Below are 15,041 nucleotides of genomic sequence, written 5' to 3' on the forward strand. Positions count from 1 at the left end.
AGCTGGCAAATTTTGTTTGAGTGCCTAGAGAGTGACCCAGTATTTCTATTACGGCATGTCCATATCTTACTGCTTCCAGCTAATAGAACTGTGTATTTTAATTACCTACCTAAAGTCCTTTCCTGTCATCTATCAAGATATTATTAAAGCCCATTAGTGAACAATTGGATCTGACAAATGTTCTGTTGCTATGCACTGGTCTGTTCTTTTAAAACTTGGTATTCTCACATTTTATTACTTTAAAAAAATTCACTGCATAAGAAAGGATAATATGCTGTCATTATAATTTAAAAACCTATTCTTACTTTCTGTTATTTGGAAAAGAAGAAATAAGTGTATTGACTAATTCTCTTCAGTACAAAGATGATGAATCTTTTAGAAAACACAGTAACCCAATATTTTTAGGATAATCCATGGCCCTAAAACTACAAAAAAGAAATAAATCACATAATATAAGTAGAAACATATTTTTTTAAATATATATTTAAATGACTTTGTTGTCCTTTGTCTTTATAAAAGTACTTCCATGATCATCATCTTATGCAATTCTTTTAACTTGCTTTTCACTCTTAGCCAACTAGTCAACCCATTTCTATTTAGCTTGGAAGGTAAACAGAACATTGGGATTATTAAGAATTTTTTCTAATAAAATTTACATTATAAAGATTTCTTAAATGGTTTTTATATTTGTATCCTTAAATGTATAAATATGGATCCTGACCAGTTGACCCAGTGGATAGAGCATCAACCCCCCATATAGACATCCCAGGTTCAATTCCTAGTAAAGAGAAGTAACCATCAGCTTCTTTCCTATGTCCTCTCCCCCTTCTTTCTCTCTTCCCCTCCTGCAGCCAGTGGCTCAATTGATTCAAGTGGTGGCTCCACACGCTAAGGATAGCTCAGTTGATTTGAGCATCAGCCCTAGATGGAGGTTGCCGGGTGGATTCAGGTTGGGACACATGCAGAAGGAGTCTGTCCCACTATCTCCCCACCTATCACTTAAAAAAATGTATCAATATGTAACAAAGCAATTTATGGTACAGCCATTAGCAGTTAATATTTTCCAGGTATCTTATAATAGCTGGAAAGCAAACCAGAGTGGTTGATGGGGTAGGTTTTGTATTAGGTCAAAATCTCTTTATCAGGATGGAATTTTTTCAACCCTATCAAATCAACTCTACATATTGACATGTGAAAACAGTGTCTCAGCATTAAGTTCACTGAGTTTGCTCTCAAGGGGCCTTCTCATCAATCTTCTGGCCTTTCTTCCAGGAAATGCCAATGAACCAACCAGTAAATGCTGATGGGCCAAGCATGCCAAATAGAATGAGCTAATGTTAGAAGACACAGAAACACATTCCCCATCAAAGAGGCTAATAATATGCTAATATATACTTTAGGCATTATTGTCATCTCAAAAGAAGACAAAATAATTTATCTTTAAATCAACATAAAGGTGTAAGTAGAAGTGTTATAGTTTTTTTCTAAAAATGTATACTCTATTAGAAAAATAGAAAACTAATATTTATTATAATATTGAGCTATCATGAAGGACTTAGCTTTATACTAGAAAAAGTCTATAGCGCTTAATCAAAATATTTATCTTGGAGATGACGTCAGAGTAATGGCGGAGTAGGAAGCGATACCGATAAATCTCCCCCAAAACTCAACAAGATCTTCAACCAGAAACAGAAAAACTTATACTTGGAGCTTCCAGATTCTTCGCAATACACCCAAAGGTATGATTGAGTGAAAAATTGGCTAAATATATAACCAAACCCCGAAGGAAATAGGGAGTAAGAAATGCTCCGCCTTCCTCACTAACCTAAACAGGGCGGCTTTCTCTGGTAACTGTGAATATAGAAACTGAGGCGGGCAAAGGGGGTGAATAGATCCAGGGCGCCGCAGCAAAAACGGCCGAACCAGGCTGTGGCTCAGAGATCCAAGCCGAGGAAAATCTGATCCTGTGGCAACCCGGGCAATACAAGCTAACACTCGCGCCAAACCCAAACAAAGAAAGACAAGCGGAGTGGCCATTTTACCCGGTCTCCTGGTCGGTGCGCAGTTAGTGGGCGAGAATTTCTTCCTAAGCCGCGGAAGTGGGTGCCCGTGTTGCCCCACGGAGAGGCAGGGTCAGAGGCCTTTCTGTGGGCTGAGGGCAGAGTCTCTGGGCAGCCCCAGCGCCCTGGGAAAGCCACGCATGGGAGGGAGTGAGAACTAATCCCAACGGTGGAGATTTTCCGTGCTGGAGGCTGTTTCACTCAGAGGGAAGGAACCGCGGCCGGCCTCATATCCTGGTGTGCGCGCGCAGATAAGGAGTGAGCGATTCCTCCGAGTGCCTCGGCAGTGCGCGCCCGTGTTATCGCACAGAGGGGCAGAGTCAGGGGCCTTTGTGTGGGCCAAAGCGGAATCTCGGGCCGCCCCAGCGCCTTGCAAAAGCCGCACACGGGGACTGAGCGAGACTCAATTCCAACGCTGCAACTTTTCCCTGCGGTTGGGGGTTTCACTCAGAGCGTGAGACTGCTGGCCGGATATCCTGGTTGCAGACAGTGAGTGAGAGTTTCCTCCAAGCGCCCCCCAGAAGTGGGCGCCCGCTTGTGTTACCGGATAGAGTGGCAGAGCCAGAGGTCTTCGAGTGGGCGGAAAGCCCGCCTGATTATGCTAGCAGCTCTGACTGACTGAGCCTTACCCAGAGCCCTGTGCTGAGTGGAAATAGAGTGGGGAGTTGCCAGCAATTTGAGCCTCTTACTATCCAGGCAGAGGCAGCAGCAACCCCATACCTGGACTATCAGGCTACTAATTGAGGAAGGAAAGACTAGGAGAAAGGCTCCAGGAACACGGACTCTCTCACTGTCGGAGCCTATAAATGCTAATGAGCCTCGACTCCCAACGAGAATAAAGCACAATACATGACATTGCCATAGAGACTTATCAACTGCAAACCTCTACCTGAGCGTGCCAAAGGGGCAGAACCCGGGGTACAGAGTCACCGACCAGGAAGAGGGAGAGAAAAGAAAAAGCAAGAAGATAACCTCTCAAAATCAAGAATAATCTGCAGACTTTATAACCTATCCCATTGTATTATATTTGTTCATTTGTTTCTCTTATCTTCATTCTTGAGACTTTTTTTTCCTCCTCCAATTTGGCCGATTAACTCTCTACTGGTCTTACTCTCTCCTCTCCTTGAACTACACTACCCATAAGTGTTACATCTCCCATTATCTTTTCTCTTCTCTTCCTTTCTCTCTATGAGGGTTGCACTCCAAAACCCTTAACTCTCTCTCTCTCTCCTTTCTTTTTTCTTCTTTTAGTGGTTCCCTCTTTTTTTCTCTCTCTCTCTTTCTTTTCTCCCTCTATATTAGTTTCTTCCTTTCTCCTTTACATCTCCTCTCATTCAAACCTCAATAACAAACAAATTATCTTATCTGGGACTCAAACCTATGTTTGTGGCATTTTGGGGGGTTTTTACTTCACCTTTTTAACTCACTAGCAGTGCTCCCATCCCTGGCTCTCCATATTATCCAGTTCTTGTTCCACTAAATACAATAGTAAGTTTTTAATTTGTCCCCCCATTTTTCCATTTTCCTCTTATTCCTCTCATCATAACTCTTAGAAAACCAACACCTAAAAGCAAATCATTTTATTCTTGACCCAAATTTTTTCCTTATTTGCTTTTTCTGGGTCCATACGCTCTTTTTTTTTTTCTTTTTTCTTTTTTTTTTTTTTTTTTTCCTTTTTTTTTTTTTTTTTTTTTTTCTTTCTCTCTTTTTTGCCCCTTTATTACTTTTCCCCAATTCAGGCCCTCCATCACAGGCATTGTTTGTTATAACTCACAGTCCACCACAAGATTTTCTCAAGAAAGAGGGGAGAGGAGAGGAGAGGAAAAAAAGAGGGGGGGAATAATTTCCTTTTTTAAAAAATTTTTTATTTTATTTTACTTTTCTTTATTTCATTATTAATTTTTTTAAAAAAAAACAACTCTTTTCTATTTGTTATTTTTTTATTTTTTTAACTTTTTATTCTTTATTAAATCTCATTAATACTATCAACAAAACCACCCTCAGATGCCATTAAGAAAGAGAAAATCGAATATCATGGATACAAAAGAAAGAGAGGTAACACAGCTAGATGAGGAAAAATCTATGGAGAAAAAATTTAATATATTGGAAACCTTGGAGCTAAATGACAGAGAATTCAAGATAGAAATCCTAAAAATCCTCCGAGATATACAAGAAAACACAGAAAGGCAATATAGGGAGATCAGAAAACAACTCCATGAACACAAAGAATATATGTCCAAGGAAATTGAAACTATAAAAACAAATCAAACAGAGATGAAAAACTCAATTCACGAGCTGAAAAATGAAGTAACAAGCTTAGCTAATAGAACAGGTCAGATAGAAGAGAGGATTAGTGAAATAGAAGACAAGCAACTTGAGGCACAACAGAGAGAAGAAGAAAGAGACTCAAAAATTAAAAAAAATGAGATAGCCCTACAAGAATTATCTGACTCCATCAAAAAGAATAACATAAGAATAATAGGTATATCAGAGGGAGAAGAGAGAGAAAATGGAATGGAGAACATACTTAAACAAATAATTGATGAGAACTTCCCAAGCCTGTGGAAAGAACTAAAGCCTCAAGTTCAAGAAGCAAACAGAACTCCAAGTTTTCTTAACCCCAACAAACCTACTCCAAGGCATATCATAATGAAATTGACACAAACCAACAGCAAAGAAAAAATTCTTAAGGCAGCCAGGGAAAAGAAGAATACAACATATAAAGGAAGGCCCATTAGATTATCATCAGATTTCTCAGCAGAAACTCTACAAGCTAGAAGAGAGTGGACCCCAATATTTAAAGTCCTGAAAGAGAGGAACTTTCAGCCACGAATACTATACCCATCAAAGCTATCCTTCAAATACGAAGGAGAAATAAAAACATTCACAGATACAGAAAAGATGAGGGAATTTATCATCAGAAAACCCCCACTCCAGGAATTACTAAAGGGGGTTCTCCAATCAGATACAAAGAACAAAAAAAAAACAGAGCCACAAGTAAAAGCTCCAAGAAGAACACAATAAAACCAAATTTAAACTGTGACAACAACAAAAAGAAAGAGGGGGAGAAGACGGAGATTAACAGTAGCAAAGGACGATGGAGTGCAAAAGTACTCACAAAATAGTTCGCTACAATGAACAGGGTAGGGACCCTTTTCATTACTCAAAGGTAACCACCATTGAAAAAACCACCACAGAAGCACATGAGATAAAAAAGATAGCAACAGAGGAAAGATGTATGGAATACAACCAAATAAAAACAAAAGATAGAAAAACGAAAGAGAAGGATCAAACAAGACACAAAACTAACAGAAAGCAAGATATAAAATGGCAATAGGGAACTCACAAGTATCAATAATTACACTAAATGTAAACGGATTAAACTCACCAATAAAAAGGCACAGAGTAGCCGAATGGATTAAAAAAGAAAATCCAACTGTATGCTGCCTACAGGAAACTCATCTAAGTAACAAGGATAAAAACAAATTCAAAGTGAAAGGCTGGAAAACAATACTCCAAGCAAATAACATCCAAAAAAAAGCAGGTGTAGCAATACTCATATCGGATAATGCTGACTACAAGACAGGAAAAGTACTTAGAGACAAAAATGGCCATTTCATAATGGCTAAGGGGACACTGAATCAAGAAGACATAACAATTCTTAATATATATGCACCAAACCAAGGAGCACCAAAATATATAAGACAGCTACTTATTGATCTTAAAACAAAAACTGACAAAAATACAATCATACTTGGAGACCTCAATACACCGCTGACGGCTCTAGATCGGTCATCCAAACAGAGAATCAACAAAGACATAGTGGCCTTAAACAAAACACTAGAGCACCTGGATATGATAGACATCTACAGGACATTTCATCCCAAAGGACTGAGTATACATTTTTCTCCAGTGTACATGGATCATTCTCAAGAATTGACCATATGTTGGGCCACAAAAACAATATCAGCAAATTCAGAAAAATTGAAGTTGTACCAAGCATATTTTCTGATCATAAAGCCTTGAAACTAGAATTCAACTGCAAAAAAGAGGAAAAAAATCCCACAAAAATGTGGAAACTAAACAACATACTTTTAAAAAATGAATGGGTCAAAGAAGAAATAAGTGCAGAGATCAAAAGATATATACAGACTAATGAAAATGACAATACGACATATCAGAATCTATGGGATGCAGCAAAAGCAGTGATAAGAGGGAAGTTCATATCGCTTCAGGCATATATGAACAAACAAGAGAGAGCCCAAGTGAACCACTTAACTTCCCACCTTAAGGAACTAGAAAAAGAAGAACAAAGACAACCCAAAAGCAGCCGAAGAAAGGAGATAATAAAAATCAGAGCAGAAATAAATGAATTAGAGAACAGAAAAACTATAGAAAAAATTAATAGAACAAGGAGCTGGTTCTTTGAAAAGATCAACAAAATTGACAAACCCTTGGCAAGACTTACCAAGGAAAAAAGAGAAAGAACTCATATAAACAAAATACAAAATGAAAGAGGAGAAATCACCACGGACACCGTAGATATACAAAGAATTATTGTAGAATACTATGAAAAACTTTATGCCACTAAATTCAACAACCTAGAAGAAATGGATAAATTCCTAGAACAATACAACCTTCCTAGACTGAGTCAAGAAGAAGCAGAAAGCCTAAACAGACCTATCAGTAGAGAAGAAATAGAAAAAACCATTAAAAACCTCCCCAAAAATAAAAGTCCAGGCCCTGACGGCTATACCAGCGAATTTTATCAAACATTCAAAGAAGACTTGGTTCCTATTCTACTCAAAGTCTTCCAAAAAATTGAAGAAGAAGCAATACTTCCAAACACATTTTATGAGGCCAACATAACCCTCATCCCAAAACCAGGCAAGGATGGCACAAAAAAAGAAAACTACAGACCAATATCTCTAATGAATACAGATGCTAAAATACTAAACAAAATACTAGCAAATCGAATACAACAACATATTAAAAAAATAATACATCATGATCAAGTGGGATTCATCCCAGAATCTCAAGGATGGTTCAACATACGTAAAACGGTTAATGTAATACACCATATCAACAAAACAAAGAACAAAAACCACATGATCTTATCAATAGACGCAGAAAAGGCTTTCGATAAAATACAACACAATTTTATGTTTAAGACTCTCAACAAAATGGGTATAGAAGGAAAATATCTCAACATGATAAAGGCCATATATGATAAACCATCAGCTAACATCATATTAAATGGCACTAAACTGAAGGCTTTCCCCCTTAAATCAGGAACAAGACAGGGTTGTCCACTCTCTCCACTCTTATTTAATGTGGTACTAGAGGTTCTAGCCAGAGCAATCAGACAAGACAAAGAAATAAAAGGCATCCAGATCGGAAAAGAAGAAGTAAAGGTATCACTTTTTGCAGATGATATGATCCTATACATCGAAAACCCCAAAGAATCCACAAAAAGACTACTAGAAACAATAAGCCAATACAGTAAGGTCGCAGGATACAAAATTAACATACAGAAGTCAATAGCCTTTCTATATGCCAACAATGAAACAACTGAGAAGGAACTCAAAAGAATAATCCCCTTCACGATTACAACAAAAAAAATAAAATACTTAGGAATAAACATAACAAAGAATGTAAAGGACTTATATAATGAAAACTATAAACCATTGTTAAGGGAAATCGAAAAAGATATAATGAGATGGAAGAATATACCTTGTTCTTGGCTAGGAAGAATAAATATAATCAAGATGGCTATATTACCCAAAGCAATATACAAATTTAATGCAATTCCCATCAAAATTCCAATGACATTTTTTAAAGAAATAGAGCAAAAAATCATCAGATTTATATGGAACTATAGAAAACCCCGAATAGCCAAAGCAATCCTAAAGAAAAAGAATGAAGCTGGGGGCATAACAATACCTGACTTCAAACTCTATTATAGGGCCACGACAATCAAAACAGCATGGTATTGGCAGAAAAATAGACACTCAGACCAATGGAACAGAATAGAAAGTCCAGAAATAAAACCACATATATATAGTCAAATAATTTTTGATAAAGGGGCCAACAACACACAATGGAGAAAAGAAAGCCTCTTCAATAAATGGTGCTGGGAAAACTGGAAAGCCACATGCAAAAGAATGAAACTGGACTACAGTCTCTCTCCCTGTACAAAAATTAACTCAAAATGGATCAAAGATCTAAACATAAGACCTGAAACAATTAAGTACATAGAAGAAGACATAGGTACTCAACTCATGGACCTGGGTTTTAAAGAGCATTTTATGAATTTGACTCCAATGGCAAGAGAAGTGAAGGCAAAAATTAATGAATGGGACTACATCAGACTAAGAAGTTTTTGCTCAGCAAGAGAAACTGATAACAAAATAAACAGAAAGCCAACTAAATGGGAAATGATATTTTCAAACAACAGCTCAGATAAGGGCCTAATATCCAAAATATACAAAGAACTCATAAAACTCAACAACAAACAAACAAACAATCCAATAAAAAAATGGGAAGAGGATATGAATAGACACTTCTCCCAGGAAGAAATACAAATGGCCAACAGATATATGAAAAGATGCTCATCTTCTTTAGCTATTAGAGAAATGCAAATCAAAACGGCAATGAGATACCACCTCACACCTGTTCGATTAGCTGTTATTAGCAAGTCAGGTAATAGCAAATGTTGGAGAGGCTGTGGAGAAAAAGGAACCCTCATACACTGTTGGTGGGAATGTAAAGTAGTACAACCATTATGGAAGAAAGTATGGTGGTTCCTCAAAAAACTGCAAATAGAACTACCTTATGACCCAGCAATCCCTCTACTGGGTATATATCCCCAAAACTCAGAAACATTGATACGTAAAGACACATGCAGCCCCATGTTTATTGCAGCATTGTTCACAGTGGCCAGGACATGGAAACAACCAAAAAGCCCATCAATAGATGACTGGATAAAGAAGATGTGGCACATATACACTATGGAATACTACTCAGCCATAAGAAATGATGACATCGGAACATTTACAGCAAAATGGTGGGATCTTGATAACATGATACGAAGCGAAATAAGTAAATCAGAAAAAAACAGGAACTGTATTATTCCATACGTAGGTGGGACATAATAGTGAAACTAAGAGACATTGATAAGAGTGTGGTGGTTACGGGGGGGAGGGGGGAATGGGAGAGGGATAGGGGGTGGGAGGGGCACAAAGAAAACAAGATAGAAGGTGACAGAGGACAATCTGACTTTGGGTGGTGGGTATGCAACATAATTGAAAGACAAGATAACCTGGACTTGTTATCTTTGAATATATGTATCCTGATTTATTGATGTCACCCCATTAAAAAAATAAAATTATAAAAAAAAAAAAAAAAATATTTATCTTTACTTACCTCACACCAGTACAAATGAAAAAGTAATCATTTGAAAAATTTCACTTACCTGAGTTTGTTGTAAAACAAGATTATTTTGGAATACAAAAGTCATTGAGCAACTATAGACTATATTCAATAAGCAACTTCCAAGATTAAAATAAACAATGCAGCATGTAAATTTCAGTCTGTAACCAAAATAACAAAATTAGTTCAGAAATTTTTTTGTTAGAATGATTCACCCATTCTGCTACTACTCTTCTTTTTCCAAAACAACTAGAATAGACCCACAGTATCAGTGATCTCAGTTATGCTGAATAGGAGACTCTTGATCTGTTTGATTGTCATTTGATCCAGCTATTTAGGGTTCAAAAGACTTCTGATTTGTCTATGTTTGTGTCACTAGAACTCATGTTACATGAACTCACTGAACTGTTTTTCAAGCAAAGGGCTATCTTCAATGTAAGTCCTCCAAATAAGGGTATTTGCATATAAAGATACATAAATGGAACATAGATTCCAAAATGGAACACATATTAAAAGAAGTGAACTAGATCATCCATGGGAGCATGGGGAGACAATATTACTTCCCCGTCTATTTATTTTTATCTAAAAACCTAAGAAAAATGGTTTTTTAACAATATCTTACATGTGGTTTAACACTGGTAGTCCCACTAGGACTACAGGTAAGAAAGATGCCCATGTGACTGAGTTTCTAGCATCATCCTGGGAGGAAGCAGGAGTACCACTGTACGATGAGATTGATGGGGACAGGCATGTGGATGTTTTGAAATTAATTACAATTTTTGTTTGCTGAGTTAAGTGGGTTTACAGTCTTATATTGCCTATTTAAGAAAAGTACTGCTCACAAAATGATCATGTGGCTTATAATTTCCAAGAATCTATGGGTTGAAGATAAAAGTAATTATGGACACGTGCATGAAAAATATTTTTAAATGGCAGAGTGACATGTATAAGTCTACATGTCTAGTATAAGTTCTCTGTCAGATATAAAACAACAATTTTTAGTGATAATTTAATCAAACTGAAAAGACAATAGTTTTATAATTTATATAGTCAAGGAAGCTATTAGAAATAAGTGCTGTTTAAGCTCATTATATTCTGCTTTTAGAAATATTCATAGTAAAGGTAGAGAAACACAGACTAGATGTACGAACAACAAACTAATGGTGGCAGTTGGTTCTCCAATATTAAAAGATGGCATTTCCTGAGAGGAATGGATTAATACACAAAATGACTTCTCAAAGTTTCCATTCAAGTTATTTTTTTTAAATCAACATATAATTTTACTTCATACATTAAAACTTAAGTAATTTCATCAGTATCACTTCTCCTTCCTTACTGTGGCCTAAACTATGCAGAGAGCCTACTGAGTTCTTAAAAATACAACTTCACAGATGTGGTAGCAGAATAATAGTGCCTCAGAGATTTCCACGTACTAATTTCCAAAAGAGTATAAACTAAGGTTGTAGATGGAATTAAGGTGGCTCATCAGGTGACCTTAAAACAAAAAGATTATCCTGGATTATTCAGGTAGGTCCAGTTCTTGTTACTCTAACCTTTCACCCTCTGAGGGACTTCTTGGCCTTATTCTAGACAGTCTAAATGTGGGCTGCAAGTTTAGAGTCCTAATCAACCGGGGCAGTCACAAAACACCAGATATATTATTCTCTGCATTCAGCCTCTGACACTGAATAGTGTCCTTCCCAATGTTATTTTATAAGGGAGAAGGAGGAACAGACTTTAATGATGGAGAGAAAGGCAAGAAGACAGACTATGTAACAGCTATTGAGGTATCTCTTTTTCATCAAAGTACTTATCAGAGTAATTTTAGACCAAACTAGATTCAATGACAGTTTTGTCCTCCAAGAATTACAGTGTCACTGGATCCAAAGAATAAAAATTGTCTTCTCAGTGTAATTGAAAAAAAATGTGAAAAACTAGAAAGCCTAAAACCACCTGCATGTATTCTTTTAACCACTAGTATCCAGATCTTGTCTATTTTATTTTATGACTAATACCTGAAAGTGACTGAATTTTATTGTGATGTAATTAACAAAACAGCATGATATTTAAATAGAATTTACATTATCTGAGCATTTAAATAATTAAGCAAATGATTAGAGTTTAATTTATAATTAATATATTTTGATTCCTTTTTTGGTTATTAAACATTAAAATAGTTTTAGTAATAATGAGTACAGCTACAAATTGCTCTATACATAGTCAAAACTTAAAAATATATGTTCAGAATAATCTGTGGTGATCTTACAAAACCTGCTAATTCCAAATCAGTCTAAGTGAAATATCTAGAAATTAGTTTTTTCCCATATTCCTGTATACTTTTTTAGGAGGTTACTAAAATTAAGTAGAAATGAAAAGCCTTTTTGAAATCATAGCTATTATTTAAAAACAAGATTTTTTTCTATTACAAATTTATAGACACAATATATATTCTTTATTAATTGGATTATAAAGACTCTTTATGGACATTTTGCATAGATTCTTAAAATATGTTTTTTCCCCTTCCTTGCAGTTGGTTGGTTTTGTGTATGCCTGTTATGTGATCAGTATTTTCATGGAAGAAGAGGACACCTGTAAGTATTGCTATATCTCCCTGTGGGTTTTATTACAGGGCTGTAATTCATTACAGGACTATGAAATCATTTGTATTTGGAATTTAAAATGACTGATCTCACCATAGTGGAGTTACAATCAAACATTTACAAAGCAAAATGCACTCAAATAAGATGACACAGAGTATTGAAACTTTCCAAGTTGTGTACGAAGCTACCCAGAGACACAGAAGCCTACAAGTTGCTGTCATATCGTGTCTTAGTAACTTTTCACCAGAGACCTAAACAATATACTGAGAAAAATTCAGGATTGCTTTATCCATCACCAACTTTAAGTATGTTGGCTACAGAATTTTGAAATCTGATTTATAGCAGTAACATCAGTACAACAATACACATTATAACAAGATCTGTAAGTATATAAAATACTCAGAGAAAATTAAAACTGACAACCTTCAAGGCAAGATGTAAAAAACAAAGAAAGAGATGCTAAAAAAGCTAAATAATCACATTTTAGCGAAACACTCAAAAAAAGATATATATACCCTGAAGTTATGTAGGTAGAGATTTGCAACATAGGTCAACAACTGGCATGTAACATATTAAGCACCTACCTGCTAATGTACAAGGCATTTTCTGATACAACTCTGTTATGGACACAGTAGTACTAAAGGAAATTTTAATTTATCTAAAAATCATGATAATTAGATAAACAAATCACACCCAACTATAGCAGACATTCACTTGTATCATTGCAGTTACTGTCTGAGTTGTAAAGTTGACTCTAACAACATGAGGGTAAGTTTCTAGCTAGCCATTACAACATTCTAAAGCACAGCTCCAGAGGGGTCTGATGAATGGTTCCTACCAAAAAGATGTAGCGGATGAAAGATAAACTGTAATTCAGACAATAAGCTTTCATCTCAATTCTTTTGAGCAAGTGAAATAAGTATTAGAACCTGAGATAAAACTCATCAGGCAGTGAGAACATGCAAACAGACTGCATCGTATCATTTATGCTTGCTTGGAGGGTATTGCTTTTTTAGTCTAGATGAAACAGAAAGTTTCTGACGCTTCAAAAATGCGGCTGTAATGACAACTCTTCCCACTACGAGATTGATGCCAAAAAGTCTATTCTCGGGAGTTCCATTAGTGGCTACTTCCACAATCTGACAATGTTAATGTACAAAAAGTCAGCTGCCTGCCTCTGACTTCACAGATAAAGCAGGCAGCACAGCCAAAACAACAGGCTGAGGATGGACAGTTTTAACTGGAAACGGGACTGAAAGGAAATGATTAAAAGTGGGTATGAATAAATACTTCAAAAAATTGAAACAATAATACATCTCAACTGAATCCCGTATGGTACTTTTGAGCAGATACTGAAAGAATCCTCTTTTTTTTCCTCTTCACTGACTTGGTGGGAGGCTCTCAAACGACGCCAATGTGTGAGAAAGGCAGAATAATCAATCGTCTTTATCTAGTAGAATAAATATGGAAAGGACTTTCCTTTGAGGTCTGTGATTTTAAGCAAAGCTGGGAAATGCAAAATGATACACCAAATAAAAGGCTCATCTAAAATTGGGTAAATGTTTTTGCCCTTTTATCCGCCTTATTTTAGAGTATTCATGTCAGTGTGTGGGGGTTGTATTGCTACTGGCAGATATTACAGTTCCATTGACTTTGTTGTCTTTAATTAGCTTAAGTTTCTCTATAGAAACCTCTGAATCAGCTATTTTAATGCCTATCAAACAGGGATTGAAGCAGCTGCTAGCAGTCTATTCCATTAACGATTTAATTCTAATGTTTGTTACTGGGGTCATACATTAAGTTACAGAGAGACATCTGGACAGAGTAGTTGCGTTACCATCAATTCAAATAATACTTAGAGTTTGAAAGTGTCTTGGATGCTCAAAACAAAGTAAGTATGCCGTAGACCAACCTGACATGATAATCTGCTAGAAGAGAGATGGCAGTAAAAGGCAATCACAAACCTTTTAGTCTGATGGTTCTCAAGCAAGGGTAATTTTATATTTTTTATTGATAGAAGTAGGAATCAAAAGTGCACTTGTAATTGAATTGTCTCAGAGTCTTCAGAAGGCAGATGTGAACAGAAAGAAATCTATGAAACCAATTGCAATGATCTCATAGACTAGTACAATTTATGCCAACACTTAGCTTTTAGGTGCAGTAATCAACTGCCCTTTGGATATGACATTACCAACCCACAGCCAAGAAGATGTGTCTTTTGAATTGTTTGGCAAAAGGAAAACATAAAACAAGGAAACAATACTGCTAGCTTTCCAATTTGTCTAAGTATACTTCTGGAAAGCTTATACTGAAAGGTAACTGCAAATCTATAATATAACGTCACAGTATTCTGGCAGATAATATATCATATGTGATTTCAATTCCTGTTCTAAGTAATGAAAATCTCTCCATTATTCAGAATGCAAAGTTAAGCCTGTTCTTATACTGAAAACTGTCTGCCACCCTTAAAAATTAGTGAGAGCTACCTGCCTTTCTCCTCTGCACTGCTCAGTGGCTCTATGGGACTAAACACTTCAGTGACAGACATTTCTGAAGGGTGCTAAAAGCTTGAGGAAATATTTAGTTCTGATTACCTGCCTTCATAGTACTTCTTGGCGTTTTTGCTATTTCCTAAAAAGACCAAAATCAGGTCAAAGATAATGAAAATACAAAGCTCACAAAAGATAGAGTGTTGATAGGTGGGGTCAATACTTCCTATCATTCATTCTAATGAAAAAGCATATTTATCTCTCTTTGTTTCTTTTTCAAGTTCTTCTTTAAATATCTATCCATCTCTATGAGCACTTTTGTGAGAACAGGATACTTGGAACGTGTAATCATAAAAACCTGTCACCGTCTTGTTTGTGAATCATCTACTGAACATGAACTTGCGGGCTTGTTACTATCTTGTCAAATTTACTAAAAAGTATGTTTTAATTCAGGAAACTGC

At 36.1% G+C, this 15,041-nt stretch overlaps 1 protein-coding gene across 2 annotated transcripts in view; it reads left to right on the forward strand.

The window, feature by feature from the left end:
• NKAIN3 (sodium/potassium transporting ATPase interacting 3) overlaps positions 1-15,041 on the forward strand; it is a 636,992-nt gene that overhangs the window by 580,883 nt on the left and 41,068 nt on the right. For both annotated transcript variants that reach the window (XM_066266203.1, XM_066266204.1), the window contains exon 5: positions 12,022-12,082. In XM_066266203.1, the coding sequence (XP_066122300.1) occupies positions 12,022-12,082 (61 nt within the window). The remainder of the gene's footprint in view (positions 1-12,021; positions 12,083-15,041) is intronic.

This window comes from Saccopteryx bilineata, chromosome 3 (assembly GCF_036850765.1).
Source record: "Saccopteryx bilineata isolate mSacBil1 chromosome 3, mSacBil1_pri_phased_curated, whole genome shotgun sequence".
Taxonomy (NCBI): Eukaryota; Metazoa; Chordata; class Mammalia; order Chiroptera; family Emballonuridae; genus Saccopteryx; species Saccopteryx bilineata.